The following is a 27,359-nucleotide window of genomic DNA, read 5'->3' as shown; positions in this document are numbered from 1 at the left end:
AAAAAGACTATTTGTTGTATTTATACCTTATAAATAAAAAAATTCGCCTTTTTATTAATAAGCTTAACAAACAGAGACTCTAGACACGTCATCAAATAAACTAAAGAATAAAACTGAAAAGCAATCTAATTAAAAAAGATATTGTAATAATTAAATGATACCCACAGGTCTATGACTTAATCAAAACTCATATTTATTTTATAGTCAAAATATCAAACATACAAATATCTTATATGCAAATATAATATATTTTTAAATAATTGTTTTTTAAATATACTTTTTATTTATTCATACCTTTATTCCTAGAGAATCCATTCCAATAATTTTTATAGATGTTTTCCTGTATACTCCATCATACCCAGTAGCCCAGTCATCTCCCAAGCAATATGCATATAATTTCCCGTCTGTATTAAATGCGCCCGTAGTTATCGGCACGTCTTCCGTCTTAGAAAAAGTTTTTATTCTGCTCATATTATCATAAAATATCAAGTCTCCGTTGCTTCCGCCTGTTGCTAATACGTTTGGATTTTTAGGGTATAACCCTACTGTATTGACTGAAAAAACTTTTAAGTCTTTTCTATGACTTCTGAAACTTATTCCATTATAATACGAACTTATATTTATCATTTCGCATTTCCCTTCTATTCCCCCTACTAGTACAGATTTTTCATCAGTTCCCACACTTATACATTTCAGCATATAGTTAAATTTCGGCGTATGTTTTTTTTTAGTATCTAAATTATTTACATTTGACGAATATAACAAGTTAGTTGATGTCGCGTAAGCTATTAGATTGTTCTGTAAATCCATACAAAAAATTTTTCCATCGCATTCTACTGTTTTTGTACATTGAGCTGATCTTGTGTCCCATATTTTTATTGTTTTATCACAATAAGCAGTTATTACAGTATTATATTGAGATTTTACACTCCTGATTCCGTCATTATGAGCTTTTATATTGTTTGTAATATTTTTTTCAAGATCTACAAAGTGTAGATTTCCGTCTGCGCTGCCACCAAAACAATGAACTGGGTTTTCTTTACTAAAAGCGCAAGATAACATTGGTTTTGTGTATGGAATGTTTTTTAAAAATCCAGTTTGGATTGTAGGGTTATATAAAGAGATTGTACCATCCCAACTAGAAGCAATCATCATATTATGATGATTGCTGAAAGCCAATTCAGAGACTGAGTCAGTAGGCGGATTAGCGAGTTCGTAGATTTTAGCATTTGATGAGATCATTTGGGGGCAGTAAAAAACAAAGAAAAATCAATTTTTATTTTTATAACTGAAATTCAGTTAATAAATTAATAACGACAAATTTAATAAAAAAAAGTGTTATAATTTATATTATCAATACAAACAAATATCAATTAAGACGTGTCTTAGCAAAGGTAACAGAAAATCTTATATTTTAAAAATAATGTAAAGTTATAAAGGTAATAAAAAATTATATTATTAGAAAGTATTGTAAAATTTCTTTTTATTGTTCAATCTCATTATTGTTTTTCTTACTGAATACATACCTATAATAAAGAGAGAAGAAGTCAGCATAAAGAATAACTTGTATTGTCCCTGTAGTCACGAGAAGTGTACCCACTTTCCCTACAGAGATCTTTTTTAATATAAAATACAGAGTGTATAAGAATCTATAACCTCCTAATAAAAATATAAAAGTAGAAGTTCTGCTTTCACACTCGCCTTCTTCTTGTAATTGCACAAGTTGGGGCAAAATGCTGACACTTTCAAGTATCAAAGAGAAAGTATACAAATACTCAGAAATATAATCATAGACCCCATTAGTAGAAGGCTTAAGAAGTAAAGAAATAATAGAAACAGGCACTAATATTAATCTGATCTGAAAAACATCTGTCTTCCTATCATAAGTCGAATAATATTTCTTTCTTATTAGATAAACCACTAGACATTGGAAACTAATAAAAGTAAGCTTAAGGACGAAGTTGTAAATACTTTTGAATCTTCTAATGTTCACTTCGAAGATATCGAAATATCTGGAAATAAACACTAACAAATACAAAAACTGCGTCTTGAAACTTAAGCCAGAACAAGACTTGGTCTTCTCGATTTTACTCGCCAAGACGACTTTACTTGAAATATGAACAAGATCCCCTAAATATCTCAAAAGATTGGCAACTGTCTCAACATTCATAAGGGGCAAAAAAATATAAAAATTATTAGTAAAATGCTGATCTAAAATTTAGAGAAAAATGGCACTCTCTAGAACGACAGTATGGCTTAGAATTGAAAACATAATTAAATTGTCAATTTAATCAATTACTAAAAATCCACATAAAAACTTATAAAATATCTAAATTTATAAGACTCGTATTTATTTTCTAAATTCATGCTCACATAATGATATTTAAATTTTCATACTTTTAGGGTTGTGTGGTGTAATGGTTATCACAACAGACTCTGAATCTGTTAATCCGAGTTCGAATCTCGGTACGACCTAATTTTTATAAAATTTTATAAAAATTATAATTCGTAAATGTGTACATTCAAAGAAGTGTAAAACTTATTAAATACAATATTATTTAAGAAATGTAAAATCAAGATAATTTTATTGTGTAAATATATATATTAAAAAACTTAGAAAGTATAATATTAAAAAATGAAATTATTTATTGATTTACTTTGTTTTAATTGATTCATCATAAAGGGGTAAATTACTGAAAAAAATGATGATACTAAAAAAAGGACGGACCTCCTTTATTCTTAATTTTATATACTAATAATAGCTTTTGTTTTTAAAATTAATTAAATTCTTATTTTTCAGTTAAACTGTAAATTTAATTTTTTTTGTCCCTCTAAATGAAATCTTCTATCAAAGAATTGTCTTCTATCTACATTAATTTATTAAAAACGACTATGGGATGCGGAATCTTAAACTATCCAATGCTAATGAAAGAATTTGGTGTAATTCAATGTATTATCTTGACTATCTTTTCTTCTTTAGCATCTTACGCAGGAATCGTAATATACATAGAACTTAACGATAAATATGGAAAAAACAATACTCTATCAACTGTCACTAGACATTTCAAGCCTCAACTAAAAATTTTAGCTGATATAATAGTCATTTTCAAATGTTATACTGTCGCTATAGCCTACTTAATTTACATCAAACAACAAATAGTATTCTTATTAGATCATTATAAACTTGATCTAAATATTAACATCACTTTCTTTATAATAGTACTACTAATTTCACCATTCGTATTTATGAACAAACTGGATAAACTCAAATATACAAGTGTTTTGGGACTTATTACTATATTATTATTAATATCAACATCATATTACAGATATATTAGCAGAGAAATACAACATAAACTATATTTATTCCGTGAATCGGATCAATATCTACAAAGTCTGAGTTATTTTGTTTTTAGTTTTACGTGTCATCAGAACATTTTCACTTTACAAAATGAAATGAGATATTCTAGTACTAGAAATTTAAAAATAACAGCATTACTAAGTTTATTATCTGCAAGTACAATATATTTAATATTTGGATTGATTAGTTACATGGCTTATGGAGAAGAAATCGTCAAACCATTTATAAATACACATAAAAATGATAATATCAAAGTAGCATTAAGTTGGTTTTATATATTTTTACTAGGACTTTCTGTACCACTACAGACAAATCCTGTTAAACAATATTCCTTAAATTTAATCAATGAAAAATTTTTAAAATATCAAAAATATGGGTACATAAGATTTATAACTTCGGGATTAATTATTATAAGTTGTTATTTTATAGCGATTACTTGTAATGACTTCGATCAAATGTGCAAATTTATAGGAGGAACATTTTCAACTTTTATGTGTTTTTTATTTGCAGGATTGTATTATATATTGTCAATGAAAGTTATAGGAAGTAAAACTAATACTATGATGGCAATATTGAGTACTACTTATGGGATTTTGGCATTTTGTTCGGTTTTAAAAAATTAAAAAATAAAAATTTTAGAATTTAAGAAATATCAAATATTGTCATGGTCATATTAATATCATTTAAAATATCAAAACTTTTTTATTGTGATTGATTTATTTATGGATATTATGTTTAAATGATAAGAGCCTTTGTAGTATATTTTATATTTTTATCATATCTATTAATTAAGTTATTTTTAAAAGTCGCAAAATTGTTTTTTTTTAATAATATACACTTCATATTAATAATTTCACAAAAATTTTTTGTCTATTTTATTCCGTATATTTTTATCAATGAAATATATGCTTAATTCTATAAACCATGTTGCGAATACATAAAGATAATTAATTTTAATTCCACAAAACAAAAGTACTGTTTTTAATGTGAAGTGATCTATAACAAATATAAAATTTTAAATATTGAAAACTTTTCAGGAAAGCGCTATTATTGCGAAAATCAATTGAAATAAAAAATTAAATCATTTATATAAGTTTAAAGTTAAATATATAATTACTTTTTGTTATATAATAACGATATTATTCAAAAATAATTTAATGTTTCTTAGACATATAAAGCTAAAGGTAGGAAAGTTTATTTACTATGTTAGTATACACAGTTTTATTTTTATTTTTTTCATTGTTACAACGGATGTTTTTAATTATCGAATATTATAGAGCTATATTTTTTTAATCAAAAAAAAAATATGATACTATTTTCTATGTTAATTTTAAAATGGGTTTTTAAATCTGACATTGTGAAAGATTAAATCTTGTTTTGTCCAAGGAGAAGGTTTTGCTATTTGTCGTTAAGAAATCTTTTTTTTTAAAAAACATTTAAATGAGAAGTTTTTAGATATTACTCTAAAATAACTTTCGCCAAAAATAAGAAAAAGTAGTAAATAGCTCATTAAAATACTTTTAATAATATTTATATACAAGCAGCTGTATACGCTTTTTTTTTTAATTAATCTATGGTTTTTTTATTATTTTTAAGTTTTAAAATACGTTGTAATTTCAACATCCGATATTTATTTCTTAACCATATAACATATCTATCTCACTCTTTACTGGTTTTTATCATCCAGAAAAAAAAATATTTGAAGTAATACTATGAATTATGCTGTAGATTAAAAAAAAATTTCGATAGTTATTCTTGAATGTTACCTTTTAGAATGCTTAATAGTTTTATATCTATTTAAAAATAAACTAATGCGTAAAAATATCATTAACCCATACAAAAATAACTTAGAAGTGTTAATCGGGGCGAAAAATTATTTTCGGTGAGTTTACTTAGTCAAGTTTCTTAATTTAACAGAATTTACATCGATTTAATGAACCTACCTTTTTAGTTTTCCACTTGGTTTTACTCAATTATAGTCAATAAAGTATCTTAATGTACAATATTTTGTAAATATAAAATAATAAAATCGATTTATGTTATCAAAATAATTTATAAGAATCGTATATGATTACCAATACAAATCTATATTGTACGACAAAAATCAACTTTCATGCAAAAAAACATTTATTATTCGTGCTTTTAATACATGAAATAAACTGTATTTATCTTGAGTAATTGTTATTGATGATTACAACATTTTTTTGTAAAAAATTAAAATTAGAAATTAGACATGAATAAAACATGTGAAATTTTTTTTGTAAGAAAAACATTGAAAATCGAAAAGATCGTTAATTTATTATCATAAACGTGAAATAGAATATATTTTAATATAATTTATATTTGTTGTTATTTTGTTTAAATCTTTGGGACTATTTTTTTCTTTATAATAATTATAATTACATTTTACACTTCTCATGTATATGTAATCAATTTCTTAAAAAGGCTCATGAGAGCATTTTGATGAGTATATAAAGGCAAAATATTACGAAAAACATATAAAACAGCGATAAGCAATTTTTTTGCTTAAATAATTTGTCTTTAAAATTAGAGCTAAAAGATATAAACGCAGATCAATCTAATGTTTAATTTGACCCATTTAGAAGAGAATTTAAATAAAAAAATTATTTGCATATTGTAGGATATATCATATGTTATATATTCTTATATTTGCGAACCCCATTATGGAGAATAAATACATGGGGGCGATACCAAATCGTGAGATAACAAGTGTTGGCTGTGGTCAAGAGGCCAGAAAACTATTGCAAGAATATAAGATTATTATGTATGAGATCAAAGTTATTGAGTGTAGAAGCAATGAAGATTTGAAGAAAATTATTTTTGAAAAGGGAAGTTTGGAGCTGAAAAATTTTATAGTTATGAATATAAGTTTAGAGAATCATCATGACATGATAGGAATACGACTAAAAGAGATTGTAAAAGATTATGAAGATGGAGAAGAGAGATTTAGAATGATTGAAGAGGTCACAAAGAAATTGACAAAAGAAATATATACAGAGGAGATAGAGCGTGGAAACGGTATTTGAGGACAATGAGATGTTTTTATTGTGAAAGATTAGGACATAAAAGTAATATATGTTATAATAGATGCAGAGAGGAGAGAAATAAACAAGAATGTGAGAAGATATATCAAGAGGACAGTAGCAGCAGCGACGGAAAATATTACAGGAATACGTGGGCTGGTAAAAGACAAAAGAAACAGATAGAAGTTAGGCCAGGTTCACTATGGAAACGAACTGGAATTGTTAAAGACATTAAGAAGAGAAGTTATGAGACGACAACATTCAAGGGGCTGACTTTAGAAGATGTTAAGAAAAAATTTAAAAACGTGATTGACGAAAATAAGGGAAAAATTAAGTATTGTAAAATAGAGAAATGTAAAATCAAGACAGAAGCAGGGGAAAAAGTCGTTAGGAAGGGACAGATGATTCCTCAAGCGCATAAAAACGAATTAATGAAGCACTTGGAGGATTTAGAGAAAAGAAATGTAATTAAAAGATCAACCTCTGAATGGCGGAATCCGATAAAGCCTATAGTTAAGCCGGATGGGAGCATACGTTTGGTCAGTAATCTTATGGCCCTGAACGATTTAGTAGAGAAGGATCCATATGAGTTGTGTAACATCAGGGATATTATTAGCTTTACGCAAGGTTCTAAGATTACGAGTGTTATTGACCTTAAAGAGGCCTTTTATGGGGTTGAGATAGAAGAAGCGGATAAGCATAAGACCGCGTTTGAGTTTGATAAGAAAGTATACGAGTGGAACAGCGTGGTCATGGGGCTTAAAAATTCGCCACAGATCATGCAAAGGATTATGATTAAGATTTTTGAGAAGTATTTGGGAAGAGGAATTGAAGTTTACATGGATGATATTGTAATACATGCCAAGACTAGAGAAGAACACGACAAATTGTTTTTAGAGGCAATGAGACTGTTAGAAGAGAATAACATGAGATTAAACTCAAAGAAGATACAGTATCGGCAATCTGAAGTTAAATTATTAGGAGTAACATTGAATGGGCAGGATATGATGCCATCCGAAATAAAAAAGAATGAAGCATTAGAATTTCCGAAGCCGCAAAATGTAACCGACGTAAGAAGATTTTTAGGATTAAGTGGTTGGTTCAGAGGATTTATAAAGAACTACGCAGAGAAAACGATGCACATGACAGATTGCTTAAGAGGGAAAAACAAAAGTTGGAATTGGACTGAGGAGTTGGATATTGAATTTGAGAATATGAAAAAAGTGCTTAAGAATTTAGGGAAATTAAGATTGTTAATTACGAGAAAGAATTTTTATCTAGAACGGATGCAAGTAATATTGGTATGGGAGCTGTACTTATGCAGAAAAATGAAAAAGAAGAAAGGGTGCCGGTACAATGGGCATCAAAGAAATTTACTCCGACTGAAACTAGATACGGAATTAGCGAGAAAGAGATGTATGCCGTATATTGGGGCATAAAGAAGTTTGAGTATGAATTGAGAGGAAGAAAGTTTAAGGTTGAAACTGACCATAAGGCTTTAGCAGAAATAAGAAGAAAGCCATGTTTTAATAATAATAGGATTAACAGGTGGATAGAGATGATCCAAGAGTTTGATTTTGAAATCGAGTACAGGCAACCCGATCAGATGGTTGTTGCTGATGCATTGAGCAGAATTCATGAGGTAATAGAACCGAAGAGAGAAATGATTAGACAAAGAACAGAGAAACAGATAGCGGGAAAATGGTTAAAGCATGTTGAGAAAGTCGGGGACAAGGAGTACTGGAATTTTGATTCTGGTCGTAGAGCGGAAATACCTGCAGTAGGTGATAGGTTAGAGTTAATGAAGAGGTACCACGAAGAACAGGCCCCCAGAGGACTAGGAAGTGTCTATTATGCTATGAAGTTTGACTATTATTGGCCAGGAATTAAGGAAAATATAAAGATGATGATAAAAAAATGTGAAAAATGCCAAAAATACAATAGGAAAAAATCAGGAGGATGCGATTTTATTGCGACAAGTAGATACCTAGAAAAGGTGGCAATAGATTTAATCGATTATAGAGATTTGGGTAAATTTGTCTTGGTCGTTATGATATCCTAAATATCATACGATATGTTTACTAACATTTCCCTCCAAATTTGACATCTTTGCCTCCAAGTCCAATACTTTTCCCTCCGATAAATATTTAAAGATTTTATCCATCCAGGGGTACGAGATGAATAAAGAACAGGAAACAAGAAGAATAACCAATACGGTAAACAAACAAACAAATATTAATATTCTTGACATGTTCTTAAGTGGTGGATACCACAGTCGTCATTGATTACTATACGAGAGTAGCATGGGGTTGCGTGTTGAAAGATAAGCGTGCTAGCTCGATAACTGGATTTATAGAAAATTTGTGTAGAAATGGTAAAAGACCAGAAGAAATCATATCGGACAATGGAAGAGAATTTGCAAATGAGGAATTTCGAGAGTTATGCAGAAAGTTGGATATAACTCACAGAAAGACCAGTATTGAATCACATAAAAGCAATGGGAGAGTTGAAAGAGTTATTGGTACGTTGAGAGAATCTGTTTTAAAAATGAATCCCAAAAATAGCTTAGAAGAAAGAGTTATGAAGGCCTTTGAGATTTATAATAATAGTTACCATGAAGGTCTAAGATGCACACCATTTGAGGCAGTTAAAGATAATACGGGCAATGTAATGCTAAGAAATGGACCAGAAGGAGATTATAGTAGTCGATTTAAAAAGAGATATAGAGACAAGTTCGTCGAAGGACAGAGAGTGCGAGTTGCGAAGAGTGAAAATTTAAAGGGGTCTAATAGTATAAAAAAGGTAGGTTTTTGGATATTGGGACGATTAGGATTGTGTGTCCGGGGAATTCTTATGTAGTAAAATTAATGAATGGACGATTAGTTAAGAAGAGGCACTATGACTTAAAAGATCTGCTTAGGGTTGATGATGACGTAGGAGACTAACCGTCTTGGAGGGGGGATGTTATATATTCTTATATTTTTGAACCCCATTATGGAGAATAAATACATCATATGTTTTAAATACTATATAAAACATATTAAATTTCTAATTCTTATTACAAAAATTAAACAATATTTTCTTGTTTTACAGTATATAATTGAAAAACATGTTAATTTTTTGTAGTTCATAAAACACATTCAATATCAACAAAGTTCTATAGAAAAGTGACGTGTATATTTTTACGTTAAATATTTATAGTTAAATATTTTAACATGAAAAAGACTAAAAGTAATAAAAAATAACACATAAATCACAATATGTTATTATGTGTGATATAATTCTTACAAAAAATGTTTTTTCTAATGTAAAGAGAATTTTGTAAATTTTGCACATTAAGTATATTTTTTTTAGTTATGTTTTAAAAAACGGTTTCCCCCCAAAAGTATTTATAAATTAAGAGATATTAATGGGTCAATGGCTTAAAATTTTTATTTTTCATTATTTTAAGTATATATGATGAAAAGCAAAATAATTTTTTAATTTCGGGATTTAATAAAGACTTCCTTTAAAGTATCATCATTTTCTTCTTCTTTTTTTACGGAGTTATGTCCTTTATTTTTTTTTAAACGAGATGTCAAGCATTGAATTCCAAAAAAACAAACGCATGCGAATAATACGACACCTGCTATAGCAATAATCATCCCGATAATTGAAGTACCATTATCGGCGTCTTCTAAATTTAAACCATCAACGGAATTTTGTTCATTCTTTTTTTTCATCTCTTCAATTACATTATTAATTACTTTTTTTCCTTCTTTTGTCATTTGATTTTCCATCCCTTATGAGTGAAAATTTTTTATAATCACTAACCAACCAATCAGATTTTATAATTTTATGAAGATCGATTTTTACAAATTCTTTTGCAAAATAATTTAAATAATTTTTAATTCTTAATATTGTATTTTATACAAGAAAAAGTTATCGTAAATAGTTTGAACTTACATATTATTAATAGTTCTGAAATTGAAAAAATTTCAAATCAAATGTATGTAATAATCATATAATGTGGTGTTTTTTATAAACTTATGATATTTTTATCAGAAAATAAATGTAAATAAAAACAGTTATGTAAAAAAATACATATTGAAAAAGTATTTAAAATTTTGGGCCAATGTCGGATTTAGCAGAAAAATCTTGCATCAATTTTTTTTAAGAATTTATTACACAATTTCTTTGAGTAACTGCATTTTTTTCAATTATCACAAATTTCGCTTTTGTTGAAAAATTTTTATGACTTATTTTATGATAAAATTCACATTTGTATTATGTTCTTATAAAATTAAAATTTGGTATTTGATAAATTAAATAAGTCTTTTTATTATTTTCTAGTTTGTATAAAAGCGTAAAGATGTTTTTAGTAGTTTTAAATTTATAAAGTAAATACATGCGAGTTAATGGTTCTTGCTATCTAGTAAAAGAAAGTTTACAAATAGAAACCAAACTCAAAAAAAATGGATCTTAAATAGTGCATCTTGAGTTAAGAATAACACAATTTTTTCAGAACTTTCAACAATCCTAGTAATAAGAGCTAATATTATTAAATTCCGCGTTTTCACTTACGAGATTTTTTGATGCTTAAACTTAGTACGTCAATCAATTATCACGTTTTAAAACGCCCTCGAAGTCCAGATATATTTAATTGAGTTATCTCAATGCTTTTTTTATTGTAAAATTTTTACACGATGCTCTATTAACGCAAAATGGTATATTAGCCCCATTTATTCTTTATGTAGTTATCTAAAAAATCTAAGTTCAATGTTTATTTTTTGTATGTAACAAACATTAAAGAAGTTTAAAACGATTTTTACGTTTATTTCCTGTCTTTAATCCAGAAGAGGTAAAACAAGCTTAAGAAATAGACAGCATATTGGGGGAAACAGCAAAAAAGTTGAAAGAAAGCAAAGAAAAGAATGGTTAAATTATACATAATCAAAAGTTTTTTTTGTTTGGACTTTTATTGACCCGCAGTGCATTATACTAGTTGGATATTCAAAAAATTTTGATCTTTTAGGCCTTAAGGCAGACATTGGCATTAAATACTCACTAGGAAAGCCGAGAATAGAATAGATATAAACATATTTATATAATATTGTTACATAGAATTATCCTATTATTGATACTTTTGCTTTTAAGCAATTTTAACTTAATGAATTTCTAAGCATTGAGATAGTTACACACACACTCTTCTCGATAAAAATTTTCTATAGTAAGATTTATATTTTGCTGTTTTAATTCGAGAAAGGTATTCAAATTCAATAATTACATAACGTACCGGAATTCTGTTCTTAGTGAAACACAATATTTTTAATAAACGACATTTTTACCTCTATCACAAGTCTGATAATATTAACAAGAAAATTTTTAGATAAATAATTAGTATTCTCGAAATAGTGTCAAAACTTTTATTGTAGACTCATAAATGTGCTCTAAATACGATAAAAGTTCTTGCACTCTTGCATTCTTCTTTCGTTTAGTATTTTCAAGTTTATTATTTTCTTAATGTCGATAAAAATTTAATTTCGTATAAATTAATACATTTATAGAATGTCTTGAATAAAAAAGAGAGATGTTTTATTTTTTCAATCAAAAGCATTTTAATATGCTTTTTCAAAAATTAAGGCGTTTATTTTCATAGTGTTACTTTCTGATCTGCAATTTTTCTTCGATTTTATAATTATCTTTAACATACTAGACAAAAATCTACATAATAATGACACGAGCATAACATTCATGATTTTATTCCAAATTACATTTGCATTGTACATTTTAATTTTATTTTTTATTTAAGATATGTAATTTATTTTTTTTAGTCAATAATTATAAAATCTACCTGTCAACTATTTTATCTATGTTTGAGATGCTATAAAATCAATTAATTCAGTTAGAAATTTCAGAGCTCAATTGTTAAGTCATAGATTTATTTTATATGATAGTTTTTTATAATATCATTATAGAGGCTTGTGATCCTTCCGCAATATTCTTATATGAGCTATAATAATATTTCTCGCATTTAATACGTCGTTCAACAATTTACATTTCGCAAACTTCTAAAAAACCTGGTAAAACTTTAGGTAAATATTCTTTTATCACTTTGTCGACATTTGCCGCACGATTAGAGCCAATTCTTTATAAAAACTTTTAATTCTTCTTGTTAATGGTCATTTATAATTTGAATACACACACTATGAGTCAAATTAGTTTATTACTAAATTTAGGTTTTTTTTTATCTTAACTTGTTCTCAAATTGCCTAATTATGCATCGTAATGATTTAAACTATACTTTTATGTACATTCGGGTTATTTACTTGAAATTTGCAATAAAATATTCTTATTTGCGGTTCTTAGACCACTTTATCTTTATCATTCTTTAAATTTCTGCATTAAAATATTATGCTACCATATTATTGTATGTTTAGGCTAGTTGCGTTCTAGTTATTCAATCATTCTGATTTTTGACCGTATAATTTAAATTTAAAGATTGTATTCCAACATTCTTGTTATTCTAGCTTTTTGCCGTTTATTTAGTTTTCAATTATTTCTAAACTGTAGATAAAGATACCTGTAGATTTTTATTTCAAGACAGTATAATTGAAATATATATATGATAATACAAAAGAAAGAAGTTAGTTTTTCTGGAATAAGTCGACCAAATCATGATTTAATGCCTTCTTTGTATAAGATGTGATATTTTTTTCGTTATGGGATTTTCAGAAGAGAATATATTTTCTATTATTGTATAATTCGAAGAAAAAGAGCTATTTAATTTGCTTTATTTCTCAAAGAAGACAATTTAGAATTTCCCCCGTTTGCTAAAATATCCTTTTTTTAAGTCCTATAATTTTAAAAATGGTTTTTATCTTTTTCTTTATTTTTTTCAATTTCAAGTTTATTGTGCTATCCATTATCTATATAATTTTCTACTGTAAAAAACAAACATTATGGCATCAGGTAACAAAGCAAAAATTCTTTCGCTTTTTTACAAGTATTAAAATCATTTTCGGCCCATCATTCCATAATTTTATCGAAATTGTCTTCTTCTATACTTCGTCTACAATAAAAAAATGAGCCAAAATAATACTTTGTTGTTCTGTAGAATAAACCGATATTTCGCAACGCATTTATCGTTTTGTCTTATGCAACTAGATTATTGGTATTTTGTAAATTAAAAAAAAATGCCACGTAATTGCTACATTAACATTCTCTGTGTATAAAATTTAGGGATTTGAGCCTGAATAATATGTATTTTGCTAATTTAAAGTTCTACTAAATTTTTTTGGTTAAGTAAAATAAAATGTCCGAAAAATAGAACAAGATTCATTATATAAAAATCCTATCGAATAAACGTATTTTTGCAAACTGTATTGATACCAACTATCTTAATTTCTATCTCATTACTTTGTGATGACTTGTACTCGATCATATTGAAATTATATCTTTTCTAAAAATTTTGACACAAATTAAATAAAAAAGGCCAATAAACCGATTATAAAAGATATGACACGCCATATCCTTCATCGTATAAATATGTGGTACTTTAGGCATGTTTGTTTGCCCTTTGATAAGAAAAATTAAGAATGCATTTATGAATAGCGGATTATATAAAAAATTTATTTATGACAAATATTTGATCTAGTTATTTTTTTCTTATCATTCATTTTTATTGGTCCTCGTATTATTTTATATAAAATATAATTCTTTTTGAAAATCAATGAATTGTAAATTAATATTATATTAAGGACGAATGAATTCCAAACTAAATAATTAGATATTTTAACTTTCACTAAATATTTTTTAAGTGTTTGTTATGGTAACTAAATCTTACATATCTAAGGTCTTTTATTTGATTTTGCAACTAAAAAGATATTTCCATTATTTATTTTATATTGAGCTTGTTATAAGGTTTACAAAAGTTAAAAAATCTCTTCATAGATTTTATCTGGATTGATAACTCTATAATCTCCGGTCATAATCTTATAACAAGAATAGCATTAAACTTACAATAAATGTTTCACAGCTTGGGTAAAGTATATAGACGCAAACATTTTAGCAATATATTTTGTCAAAAAAATAAGAAATGGAAAAGTCAAAAGAACAGATAATATAATAAAACAGTTATCAAAGCATAACATTAGAAAGCTTTTATTGGTGTCTCAATATATTAAAAATTTTAATAAAAAATATGATTAAATCGCAAATGAAAAAAAAGGCAGAAAAAAGTATTTGCATATTGGTTTTAAGTTCCATTAAAAGCTTTACTATTTTAGAAAAATTATATGCCATAACAGCATTGTTTTATAGACTTTATTAAATATATACAGAAATAATGAACAACTTCACTGGCGCTGCGCCGTTTTGCGATTCAAAAAATGGGACCGTAAAACAGAGAAAAGTAAAAGTTATAATTTTATTTATTTAAAAGAGAAGTCAAATGACAAAAGGAAATTTTTATAATTTTGATCATCATTTGTTTTCAAGTCTTGCCTCGTGTAAAGACACATATCGGAGATTGAAATTTATAACTTTACTAGATGATTTGGTTCTCATGATCATGTTTTAGCAAAGCTTGCGATATTTTTGAAAAAAGAAGGATTAGTTTATAGATGCATGAAACGAAAAGCTAAGCAAAAAACAGCTTGTTACCTGGAATTAGCTAGCTATGATTTGAAATTCATCTTTTCGTTGTGTTCTTGATCCTTTGTAACAACAATTATAGATTGATTATAAGTTTAACAGGAGAGTCAAATGACAATATTTTAGAAACAAAGCATTAATTAAGGAAGTATATTAGAAAGAAATTGAAAACCAAATGCAAAATTTGAGGATCGGGAGTTTAAGTTTGGATTGATGAAACTGTATTGTGTAGAAGAGAAACTATTAGTTTCTATCTTAACTAATGGTGGAGCAAAAGATACAGTATGGATTTTGGGTTTTTAAAAGCTTTAAATAAAAAAAATTGTTTAGTACAAGTTCCAGATAATTAGATAAACACTAACACAAATATAATAGAAGACAGAGCTTTGCCAGGATCAGTTCTTATTTTTAATTTCGATCCTAGTTATTCCGGGGTAGCAGCAAATCTAAAACTTCAACACATCATTATAAATCATTCAATAGGATTTACTAATGAAAAGATCTTCATACCATAACATCGAAAATTTTTGGTCTGGTATGAAATCAGAAATGGTCTCACAGCACGAAGTAAAACGTGTTAATATCGATTCATGGCATAAAAATTAAACTTTTAGGAAAAATTTGAGCAAAAGAAGTAGAAATAACAAGGAAATATAAGTCTATATTAATTTTTAATTATTTTTATTTCTGCCGTTTCTTTTTTTTGGGACCGTAAAACAGAAGAAGCGCCACTTTTCTATCTTTTCTAGATTGTAAAATATAAATTCATTCTTAAAAATTTTTTGCTAGGGGCAAAGTGGAATATTTACAAACCATATTTGACACTCTGTTATAAAAACCAGTCCCAAATTTAATTCCAAAGAATGTAAAATGGTATGCTTAAATATATAAATTCATTTCTTATACTTATATGTTAAAACATCGTATTTAAATTTAAACTTAAATTGAATCCCGATATTGTTTTATATTCAATCAAAATAAATTTTTTTTAGATGAAAACAGTTTTTAACAGAAAAATAGCCTTAATTTATAGATCAGTAGACAGATTCTTAATACATTTACTAAAATACTACCTAAGAACGATACTATTTTAAATAATATATTTTTTTTTGTTACAATTTATAACATTGTTCGTTTTCAAAGCAAAATTTAAAGCAGAAATTATTATTTAATGTAAAAGCGAGTCAAAACATTTAACCTAACGGCTTAAGACAATTATCATCTAGATTATAACATATATTTCATATAATATATAATAACAGTATTGGATATAAAAAGGGTATAATCAAGCTTTTAAATATTGGAATCTCTTTTTGACTTTTTTCGAGCTAAATTATTTTTCAATGTATAGGTCATATATGAGGAACTAATATAATACATGAAACCCCTCTTAAACAAAGTTTTTATTTGTATTAGTCGCAAATACGCTATATTAATTTTCAAATATTAAATTAAATATTTTTACAATAAAAACTTTTAAATAGTAACTTAAGAAAATAGCTAATATATATTATAAAATAATTTAATTATTATTGTAAAGACATTAAGGATTTATTTTGTTGATATTTCCATTTTACCTTGAGCCGAGGTGTTCGCTAAAAATAAAAGAAAACTTAAAAACAAACCCTAAAAACAGAAATCGAATATCATTATTAGAAGTTCAAGACCAAAAATTTCGTAAAACAATCTCATCTAAACTTACCTTTTTAAACCTCTTTTTATTTTTAAAAAGTATTTTGTGCACGTTTTTCACCAGTTTTTTATTTTTCTTTTGTTGTTAGAATTACCTAGTTCTTTTTCGATTCTAGATTTTTTAAATACATCTATAAGCAGTTGTAACTAGTTCTAAGAGTTTACAACTTTATTAAGAGAAGAGTAAGACATTACTTTTTATTTTAGTTATTGGTATTGCAAGTTTCTACATTTTTTCATTATAATCGTTAAAGAAGATGTAAGTTAAGGTCTAAATTTATTAATTAATATTATCAACTTTTTTTCTTTTTTTTTTTTTTTTTCTTTGCAAGTAAGAGGTAGGGAGAAACCTTACATAGGGACCAGAGGGATTTGGGTGTGATCCTTTTCCAACTAGTACTGTGAGATTCTTACTCACTAAAACTCCCTCCGTATAACTTGCCGGTGCAGCAAGCTCCGCCGTATCCATTGGACTTTGGCTCCAGGAGAACACTTTCCATTTATACCTCAAATCGCGTCCAGAGTGACCTCACAGCGGATATACTTAACGGGCATGGTTATCTATAACCCGAGGAGAGACATCATCGTACTGACTCAAAGGTCCCTACAATCATCTGTATCGCACACACGGCTCCTTACACGACCACATCCCCAGCCCGGCATTTTTATTGGACTGCGTTGACCACCAGTCTCCCACTAGTTTCGGCCACCGTGTTACAGAATCATGTAGGATAGGGTCCACGAGACCTTCTATTGCCCTACTTCGTCTAGTCTCTTAGTTAGCTCTAGGATCCCACTCTAGAGTGCACCAGCCATGGGCTCCAACTAGGCCGTACCCATTAGATACTTTTATGTATCATTAAGTCACCAGAGGGCGATACTGCTTTTTGGCCTTGAGGTGCGTTTCTACACTAGATGCTATAATCCCCTTGTGGCTGGACACACACAAGTTTCATTGAATCAACTTAATGATTACCGTGGACATTTTCATCATCTGAGTTGTTCCAACTGCATCATAGAAAGTAGAAACAATTTGGTGCCCCTGGGACTCGAACCCAGCCCATTGGTCAATGAGAACATCCCTTCGACCACTCGGCCAAGGGCACCTTAATATTATCAACATCCTCGTGCTAAATTCTAAATTAAATAATGTAATTATTTTACCTCTTCTACGCATATTACATGGCTATCAAAAAAAGGAATTTTTTATGTTAACCGATCATGGACTGTGCTTTACTCTTTCGCGTCTTACTGAACTCTCTTGGGTTGGTCTTTGCAGTACTTTCTTCGCCCGTTACAATACATAAGTCTGTAACTTTAAATTTTAAAATGTCTTTTTAACAACAACCCCGAATTATATCCGTCTATGCAATTCTTCAACTAAAACACAGTTTTTTTCTGATTTCTTATCTTTCTAAATTCGCTGGATTTTGAACAATGGTAGTTCAGCTATCTTGCTACAATAGCTTAAATACAAATAGTGAAATTACCAATACACTCAATCTGAGTATTTTTAATGCAAGATCTTAATACAGTCAATATGTTTTCACCTAGCTTCTCGGCGTCTTCACCCATTCGTGTCTCTCTACTGATACAAGCCATCACATTCCCTTCTGTCAGACAACTAACCATCCCTTTCTAACATTTACTGCATTTTTTACGTCTCATGCTTTGACGGAACTTGCAACCTCTACTTTTGTTTATGTTTAGGTTCGATCATTTTTTTCTTCTCCACCATATAAAAGACACTTGTAATTTAATGGTTAAATTTATTAAATGTATATTCTCAACATATATAATTACATTTTTATTGCATAAAAATACAAGGAAATGCAATATTTCACAATATTGTCTTGTATGTTAATTATTTTTACAAATTATAAAGTTATAAGTAGATTATTTATAAATAATTAGATTGCGATATTTATTTTGTAGAGTTTAATGTATTTAACCGACTTTTTCATGGAATATTTTACTTTACATTACTTATAATCGGTATTGAAATAATTTACTTCAAAAACATGTAAATATATATTTTAGAATTGTCTTTAATCTGATTTATAAAATTTAAATAGTCACTATATGTGGTTAGCAATCCAATTTACACATTATAATATTATTTTATTAAACTGTATTTAAAAGTTTCGATATAAATCTTATAAAAGAATTAGGAATTCATTCTAAAGATAAAATAACGGTAGATCATAAAATTTCATGTACGCTTTTACAAGCTCAAAAATATATCAAATCATTTCTAATATTGCAATAACTACTCTTTTCAGTTAACTTGAGTTGTGTAAGATCAAAAAATATCGTCAGCATCCGCATAACATTTCAGAAAAAATTAAAAACAATATTTATAAAGAATACGTTTAATTATAAGAATATCAATTAATTTCTAATGTTTTTGTCAATGAATTGTGTAAAATCATCCCATAAACAGAGTTCAAAAAATTGATTAAGTATTTTTCGTGTAATATTTTGATGATATTCTGTAAATAATTTTCATATTCAGTTTTTAAATTAGTTTTAGCTTCTATTTCAATATCTAGCAATTCTTGTAAAGCATTAGGAAGACAATTTCTAAAATTTTTTTTAATGTTTTTTATTATATTGTCTTTAACTTCTTTAGAAAAACTTTCGATTAATTCTTCTTTATACTCATTTATTAAATATTCGTTTATATTATCACTAATTATTTTTTTTGAAAATATGTTTTCGATTATTTCTATTCCTGCATTTATTAAGTCTATAGATTTTTTATTTATTAAATCTTTATCGAATAACTTTATTGTATTACTATTTAAAGCTTCTAATTTAATTTGGCTCAATTCAATTCCTAAAGGAAATTTTCTAAGTAAATAAACCATCTCACGAAACTCGTTTTCTTTGTTTTTTCTTTTAATTTCAAATTTTATATCTTCTTGACTGTTTTCTATCAATTTGTTTTTGATAATGATAAAAATTTTATATATTTCGTTATTATTAAGTTCAAAACATTGAATTACGTCTTCTAGTTTAATTATTTGGAGATAAATTCGATCTGAATAATCTATATAATTTGTTTTTAATCCAGTAAACGTCGATATTAGTTGGCCCATAGAAGATAAAACTTTATTTTTATACAAATTAAAATTAGTAACATGGATACTTACTAATTCTTTCATTATTTCCATTATATTTATACTTTTTTCTGTACATGCTATTTCAACACCATTTTTATAATCTTTTGACTTGATAATATTTCCAATATGTAGCAATGTTTTATAGAATGGGTCATCGTCTATATCGTATTCAGCAATATATTTTTCTGTTTCAATCAATAGACCAATTGTTAAAATAAAAAAAACAGTGTTCCCTGAATTTAGCATTTTTGTACATATTATATCTATGAGCTCGGTTGTCCGTACATCTCTATATTCATCATTTGATATTATGATTTTTAATTCAGGTTCATCTATTATTTTATAGTGTAACAGTAAGTGTCCTAATAAAATATTAAGAGCAGATCTTTGCATGTTTAAAATCATATCTAAAAGAAAAAAAATTTTATTTTCATGTCTTAATAATTTACCGAACATTAAAATTGCTTTTATAGTGTTTTCATCAGTTATCATAGACGCAACTTCTATTATTTTCCTAAATTCTATAAAACATTGCTCATCAATGAAAACGTTAAAATTATTGGAATTTTGCAAAGAATAAATGTATTTTCCTGCATTTTGCTCAAAAATTATTTTATCAGATTCTATTTCAATTTTAAAAAATATATTTTCACTCCTAATTTCAATACTATTGGGCGTAATATTTATAGGTATATCATGAAAATTTATAATAAATAAATGATTATACGACAAATTATATAAATCAAGTAATTTCTTAAGTATTTCTTCATCATATTTATTCTCTATACGTATTTTAATATTATTTAAGTAATCAAATTCATCTATACATATTCGAAATATATACAAAATATTTCCGATATCAATTCGAAATATGAAATAGTTTCGAAGGTAATCATAATGTTTTATAAATCCATCAACATCATGATTATTTTTATATATTTCGTCGATAATTTCATCAAAATAGTCAGATTCCATACAAATATTATCATAAAAAATTTCCCAAGCTTTTTTATTTTCTTTTCTTTGTACATTTATTTTTTTGATGGATTCTATAAAATTTTTCATTGTAATAGAACCATCAAGTCTTATAATGTTATTAAGTTGGTGTTCACTGTAAAACAATACTAAAGTTTTGTCATTAGGAAAACTTATAACCCTTTGTATTTTCTCTTCTAATTCCGCCACGATATTATCTATAGATTTGTTTTTACAATTAATTGTAAATTTTTTTTCGTCGTTGTAATTTATACCCGAAAAAATTATAACTTCTAATGGAACACCTTCATTACGAATATTATAATGGCCTGTAGAGATAAATACACTCATATAGAGTTTAGAACGGTCGAATAACACATAATCTCGATTTTCTATTTTTTTAATAATATTAGTTTTAAGCTCATTATATAAATATTGACCCGCTTTTGAAAAAACAAGTGAAGAAATTAACGTCAAGACTATCATAACGGTAAAATAAACGTAAAAATTTATAAGACTTTTAAGTTAATCTTAAATGAAATTATTAAAATATAATAACAAGTTTTGTTTTAAAAGGACGTATGTTTTTGCGGCGTATGTGCAAAAATTGTGACAGATGTTTTAAATGTCACCTGTCAATATCCGGGCCTGTTCGTTAACCCAATTAAAAAATTGGAAAATAACTATTTTTTAAGTCTAAAAAAATCCTATTATTAATTAATTGATGTTTTTTGATCACATTTTATATTTTATTTATACTTGTGATGTACATTACTTAATCGCAAGGTCAGATGTCATATACATCATCTGTCAAATATGTTCAGACTGTTTTTCTTCTCAAGTGGCTTGTAAAGATTAGCATACAAACAAACTAAAGTTGTGGGTTTGTACTGCATTCGTAAGTACGCCAATGTATGTAGTTTAGTGTTGACAACAATCATTAAATTGTGGGATTTATAACCTCTATTAAATAAGTGGTTTATATGGCGAACACAAGGTAAAGCAGGATAACAAGCAGAACCCGTGGTCAAGAGGCCAGTAAATTACTTCTGGAAGCAAAACGTATAAAAAAAGAATTAAATGCAGGAAGGCGTTGATTTAGTAATTGTAAGACAGTCAGTGGTATAAATAAGAGAAGATTTGCAAGATTATATTATTGAGAAGGATATTATGAGAGAAAGTGATTGTGATGAGATTAATATGAGTTTAAGAAATTATGTAGAGGAGGAGGAAAAAGCTGATGAGAATGCAGCAGGATATTTAGAGAGAAGGAAGATGATCGAAGTGATTAAAACAGGAATTAGGGGGAAATGAGAAATGGAGAAAGTAGAAGAAGAGTAAATGTTAGTAAGAGGTATGTTAAAAGAAATTATTATAGGGATAAGAGTTGTTTTGTATGTGGTAAAATGGGACACATAGCTTGGAAGTGTTTCTAACGTAAAGGAAATGAAAAGGATCAAGTTAATAAAGAAAATAAAAGTTTTGACTTTTGTAAGTTAAAGTGGAAATCAATGTGAAAGAAGTAAAAGTAATTTGATTTTAGAAAAATTGAAAAGTAGATATCTTGGGGTATTAAAAATAAGACCAGATGAAAAGATAACATACTTAACAGGAGGAAAATGTTTAATAAAGACAGAGCAAGTGGAAAAAATAGTGAGAAAAGAACAAGTTGTTTTTAGAGTCTTGAATCAAAGTTTATTATGTATTGGAAGATTTGAGAAAAAGAAGATTATTAGGAAGTCGAAATATATGCGGCGAAACCCTATTAGGGCCATTAAGAAACCCAATGGAGATGTAAGAATTGTCAGTAATTTCATGGAATTGAATGATTTGTTTGAAAGAGACCTATATGAGCTGCCAAGAATCAGAGGTATTATAAGAGCAATACAGGGCTCGAGAGTTTTTACAGTGCTTGATATTAAAGAAGCATTTTATCATATTGAAATTGAAGAAACGCATAAATTCTAAACTGCATGAATTTGAAGGAAATGTATATGAGTGGAATAGCATGGTCATGGGATATAAAAATGCACCAGGATTATGCAGAGGACAATGAATAACATTTTAAACAACTTGAGAGGAAAAGATGTAGAAGTTTATATGGATGACATTGTTGTTTATTTGAAGACGTAAAAAAACATGATGAGATATTAAATGAAGTGTTGCGGAAATTTAAACATCATGGGCGAAAAGTAAATAGCAGTAAGGTACAGTATAGGCTGGATGAAGTTAAGCTACTTGAGTTAGTGTGAATGGTGATTGTAGAAAACCATTTGAAATTAAGCGTAATAAAGCATTAATATATAAAAGACCGACGAATGTTAGTGAGTTACATAGATTTTTAGGATTGACGGGATGGTTCAGAGAATTTATAGGAACTTATGCTATGATGACAATAGCACTTACGGACGCGTTAAAGAAATATAAGAAATGGGGTTAAAACGATAAAATGGAATGTGAATTTAACGCATTGAAAGATGAATTGAGTAATACAAAAGAGTTAAAAATTCCAGATTATACAAAATTATTTTTTTTAAAAACTGATGCTTTAGACACGGAATTGAGAATATTGTTACAAACAAATAAGGAAGGTAAGTGTGGTTCTATTCAGTGGGCTTCTAAAAAGCTGGAACCAGCAGAAAGAAAATATGTTATTTCAGAAAAAGAAATGTTAGCAGTGTTTTGGGGTATAAAAAAGTTTGAATATGATTTAAGAGGTAAAAAATTTTAATTACAGACAGACCATAAAGCTTTAGAGGTAATGAGATCTAAAGATTGCTTTTATAATGATAGAATAAATCGGTGGATCGAGAAAATTTAAGAGTTCGACTTTACAGTTAAATATAATAGAGGTGAAACAATGACAGATGTAGATGCTTTAAGCAGACCTTTCAGGATGACGCAAATAAAGAACAGAAAACAGAGATTATAAAAAAACAAATTTTAAGAAAAGAAGTGAAACATATTTAAGAAGTAAATGAAAAGATATGGGAGTTTAAATTAGGATAAACAGCGATAGTTCCAGATACGGAAATTAGGGATAAGTTTATTAAGGAAAAACATTTGGAGCTTAATCACAGAGGAATAAAAGGTATTTATTATGAGTTGAAAAAGAAAATAGAACGGTTAGGTATGAAAGAAAACATAAGTAAAATATTGAGAGAATGCGAAACGTGCAGTTGTATTAACAGAAAGAACAGAGGTGGGTGAAATTTATTGCCACCATGAGAACAGGAGAGAAGTTAGGTCTTGATATCATGAAAATAAGAAATCCAAAATGCAGTGTTCTGTAGGAATTGACTTTTATACGAGATATGCGTATAGTGCAGTATTGGATAGAAAAACTAGTAGTAATGTTATAAAGACAATGGAAAACTGGTTTAAAGAAGAGTGTGTACCAGAAGAGATAATTAGTGACAATGCAAAAGAGTTTGTTAGTGAAGAATTTGGGCGATGGTGTAGCGATAATGAGATATTACAATATAAGGTAGGTGTTGAAAGTTATGGTAGTAGTGGAAAGATAGAAAGAATAATTAGAACTATAAAAGAAGCTGTAATTAAGCGTAGTAATGGTAATTTAGAAGAGAAATTGAAGAACGCAATCGATGATATAACAGAACGTATCACAGTGGAATAAAATGTAGCCCAATCGAAGCAAAAGGTGAAATGTCTGATTGCGAAAAGCTAAGAACGCTAAATAGAAAGATGGTGAGTATGTAACGAAGTTTAAGAAGAGATTAAGAGAACAATTTAAACTGGGAGATCAGGTTCTTGTAGCCAAGAGAGAAAATTTAGCAAGGCGAATGAAAGATAATAAAGGAGATACGTAAATGAGGCAGTAATAATCTAAGTATGTGAGAATGATTCGTACTAATAAAATCTAATGATGGTACGCCAAGAAAGAAGAGACATTTCGATTTAAAAGTTTGTGCTAAGGTGGAAAAGGTTCGTAAGGTTGATGTTAATGAGAATTACTGTCTTAAGGAGGGAATGTGGGATTTATAACTCCTAATAAATAAATGGTATACATAAAATATTTGAAATTTCTTTTGAAATTTTTTGAAACTTTACCCCCCATGAAAAAAAATCTTACACGCAAAAAAAAATTGCGTGGAAACAATACCAACATAAGTATTGCTGCTTATGAGTTGCAAGTTACTAGTAAAATTAAAGGGTCATTATACCAAAAGGTTTCCTTTTATATTAATTTTACCAATTGGCTATAAGGTGGATCTCTTCTACTAGTATAATAATTTTCATTTAAAAAGTCGTAAAATTCGTCTTTTGGGTTGGATCTTATAACCCCGAACCCCCGGTACAAAAAAAATTTTCCTTTTTAAAATATCAGAGTCAAGAGTTAGTTCGAACAGAAAACAAAGCTTTTTATGTATAGACTATTGTAGAAATATTAAAATTAATAGCTTATGCATTTTAACGAATATGAATGTAAAATATCAACCTAATTACGCAAGAGGTTTTATATTTATTTATTCTACGTACCTATAAATAATTAATATTTAAAATTTTATCCGAATTCCAACGATAGAGAGTGGATGTCTTATTTTTATTTAATTTCTTAAAAATCATATAGTGATATGTCTTGAACTTTAACTTCTTTAAAATCGTCTTTCTTTCAATCCGGTCCTTTTGATTTCATGGTTAATAATAGCTTGTTTTAATTGAAAATCACTTTGTTACTTTTGTAAAATTAATTATTACATTTTCATAAAAAAATGTCAATAAACATTAGATCACATCGATATTAAATCGCATACTCGGGTTATGGTTAATATTTGGAACAATAGAAATATTTGCAAATTAAATTTTAGCTCATGTAAAAATTAAAATACAAATAATTACTCTCAAATTTTACATGGATCATTTCTATTTTGTAATGAAATCATCTGGAAATTAACACCACTAATCACATCAAATAAATCTAATATAAAATCCTCTACTTAAATGAAGAGCTAGCTACTCATCAATTTTTTATCATATATTAATGTTTCCCCGAAAAAATTTATAAAAAATTGTTGCATGATATTTCTATTACCATCTTTGATTTATAGTTGATACTAAATCAAAATAAAAGAGCTTTAGCTAATGTATTGACTGTACAGGGAGAATTAAAAACAACTTAATAAATAGTATTCTATATCTTAATATATTACATTCTATTGTTACTATAAAATAATAAAACCTTTAATTATTATTTTTACTTCTTCATCTAAAACAAATTGGTCATAAATTCTTGCTATAAAGGCTAGTAATTTTACCAAAATATGGTTTTGTCCTCAATTACGTCTATATTAAATGTAGGGTTTAGAACCCTTAATAAATAAATGGTTAACATGGCGAACACAAGGATGAACAGGGAAACAAGAGAGTCCCGTAGTCAAGAGGCTAGAACATTAGAGAAAGAGGCAATTAGGATAGATAAGAGACTAAAGTTAATATTGAAAGTTGAGAAAGTTGAGTGGAAAGATGTTATGGATTTGGCATCTGCGAACTTGCAGGATTATATTTTTGAAAATTTTTGTGACGGAAGGAGCAGTTGGGAGGAAATTTATAAAGGCTTACAAAAAGGAGCAGAATTTGAGAGAGAGTCAGAAGAAAGACAAGAAATGATTAAAGAGATTATGGATAAAGTGTTGAAAGAGTTTAGGGAAGAAAGAAAAGAAAATCTTAGGATGTATAGGAAAAGAAGAGAAATCAGAGAAACTACAAAATGTTTTATATGTAAGAAAGAAGGGCATTACGCTAGAGAATGTCATGAAAGTGTAGCTGGTAGGGAAAAATATAAAATTAAAAAGGAACAAGTTTTACAGAAAGAACCAATTATCAACAATGAAGGGAAAAGATGTAAAACAGTAAATAAGTTAGAAAATTTAATTGAAAAGTATCCGGAAGTTTTTAAAGAATCAGAAGAAAAGATAAAATATCTCACAGGAGAGAAGTGTCCAATAAATACTAAGCAAGGTGAAAAGGTTGTGAAAAGAGGGCAGAATGTGCCATACTACCTTAGGGTGAAATTTGAGGAGTACTTGAATAAGTTGGAAAATAGAGGGGTTATAAGACGTTCCAAAAGTGAGTGGAGGAGTCCAATAAGAGCACTTGAAAAACCAAATGGGGACGTAAGATTGGTAAGCAATTTGATGGCGTTAAACGATTTGGTTGACAAGGACCCGTACTCACTACCGTTAATTAAGGATATTATGAGAGCCACACAGGGGTCAAAAGTATTTACGGTTATCGACTTAAAAGAAGGGTTTTATCATATTGAGATTGAGGAGCACCATAAGCACAAAACAGCATTTGAAGTGAATGGTCGAGTATACGAATGGAATAGTATGGTTATGGGGTTTAAGAATTCGCCTCATATAATGCAGAGAGTAATGAACAGAGTTTTAGATGAATTCAGAGGTAAAGGCGTGGAAGTATATATGGATGATATAGTTATTCATGGTAAAGACGTAAGAGTGCATGACGAGTTACTAGAGAGGGTAATTAAAAAGTTTAAAGAGTGTG

The 27,359-nt window shown here is 27.8% G+C and overlaps 7 protein-coding genes and 1 non-coding gene across 8 annotated transcripts; 4 read left to right on the top strand and 4 right to left on the bottom strand.

The window, feature by feature from the left end:
* Nucleotides 1–288: 288 nt before the first annotated feature.
* On the bottom strand, nt 289–1,242 carry VNE69_05009 (mRNA export factor (GLE2); the record flags this gene model as incomplete). The annotated part of the gene is made up of 1 exon (XM_065473485.1): nt 289–1,242. One exon carries the CDS (start codon nt 1,240–1,242, stop codon nt 289–291), a length of 954 nt encoding a protein of 317 aa, XP_065329557.1.
* A 241-nt stretch (nt 1,243–1,483) lies between these two features.
* On the bottom strand, nt 1,484–2,170 carry VNE69_05008 (ER lumen protein-retaining receptor 2 (ERD2); the record flags this gene model as incomplete). The annotated part of the gene is made up of 1 exon (XM_065473484.1): nt 1,484–2,170. The coding sequence occupies one exon, from the start codon at nt 2,168–2,170 to the stop codon at nt 1,484–1,486; it is 687 nt and encodes a 228-aa protein (XP_065329556.1).
* Nucleotides 2,171–2,403: 233 nt separating this feature from the next.
* On the top strand, nt 2,404–2,475 carry VNE69_05901. The gene has a single exon. It is a non-coding gene; the product is annotated as a tRNA-Gln (tRNA).
* A 360-nt stretch (nt 2,476–2,835) lies between these two features.
* VNE69_05007 (sodium-coupled neutral amino acid transporter) lies at nt 2,836–3,984 on the top strand (the record flags this gene model as incomplete). Its single annotated transcript, XM_065473483.1, has 1 exon — nt 2,836–3,984. One exon carries the CDS (start codon nt 2,836–2,838, stop codon nt 3,982–3,984), a length of 1,149 nt encoding a protein of 382 aa, XP_065329555.1.
* A 2,061-nt stretch (nt 3,985–6,045) lies between these two features.
* Nucleotides 6,046–8,467, top strand: VNE69_05006 (reverse transcriptase; the record flags this gene model as incomplete). The annotated part of the gene is made up of 3 exons (XM_065473482.1): nt 6,046–6,400; nt 6,442–7,628; nt 7,670–8,467. 3 exons carry the CDS (start codon nt 6,046–6,048, stop codon nt 8,465–8,467), a joined length of 2,340 nt encoding a protein of 779 aa, XP_065329554.1.
* A 115-nt stretch (nt 8,468–8,582) lies between these two features.
* On the top strand, nt 8,583–9,350 carry VNE69_05005 (integrase RTL1; the record flags this gene model as incomplete). The annotated part of the gene is made up of 3 exons (XM_065473481.1): nt 8,583–8,621; nt 8,734–9,188; nt 9,236–9,350. The coding sequence occupies 3 exons, from the start codon at nt 8,583–8,585 to the stop codon at nt 9,348–9,350; spliced, it is 609 nt and encodes a 202-aa protein (XP_065329553.1).
* A 534-nt stretch (nt 9,351–9,884) lies between these two features.
* VNE69_05004 (uncharacterized protein) lies at nt 9,885–10,184 on the bottom strand (the record flags this gene model as incomplete). Its single annotated transcript, XM_065473480.1, has 1 exon — nt 9,885–10,184. One exon carries the CDS (start codon nt 10,182–10,184, stop codon nt 9,885–9,887), a length of 300 nt encoding a protein of 99 aa, XP_065329552.1.
* Nucleotides 10,185–19,118: 8,934 nt separating this feature from the next.
* VNE69_05003 (uncharacterized protein) lies at nt 19,119–21,317 on the bottom strand (the record flags this gene model as incomplete). The annotated part of the gene is made up of 1 exon (XM_065473479.1): nt 19,119–21,317. The coding sequence occupies one exon, from the start codon at nt 21,315–21,317 to the stop codon at nt 19,119–19,121; it is 2,199 nt and encodes a 732-aa protein (XP_065329551.1).
* Between the last annotated feature and the right edge of the window lie 6,042 nt (nt 21,318–27,359).

The sequence above is a fragment of the Vairimorpha necatrix genome, chromosome 5 (assembly GCF_036630325.1).
Source record: "Vairimorpha necatrix chromosome 5, complete sequence".
In the NCBI taxonomy this organism is placed as follows: Eukaryota; Fungi; Microsporidia; family Nosematidae; genus Vairimorpha; species Vairimorpha necatrix.
This window is presented reverse-complemented; position numbering and strand designations above follow the sequence as displayed.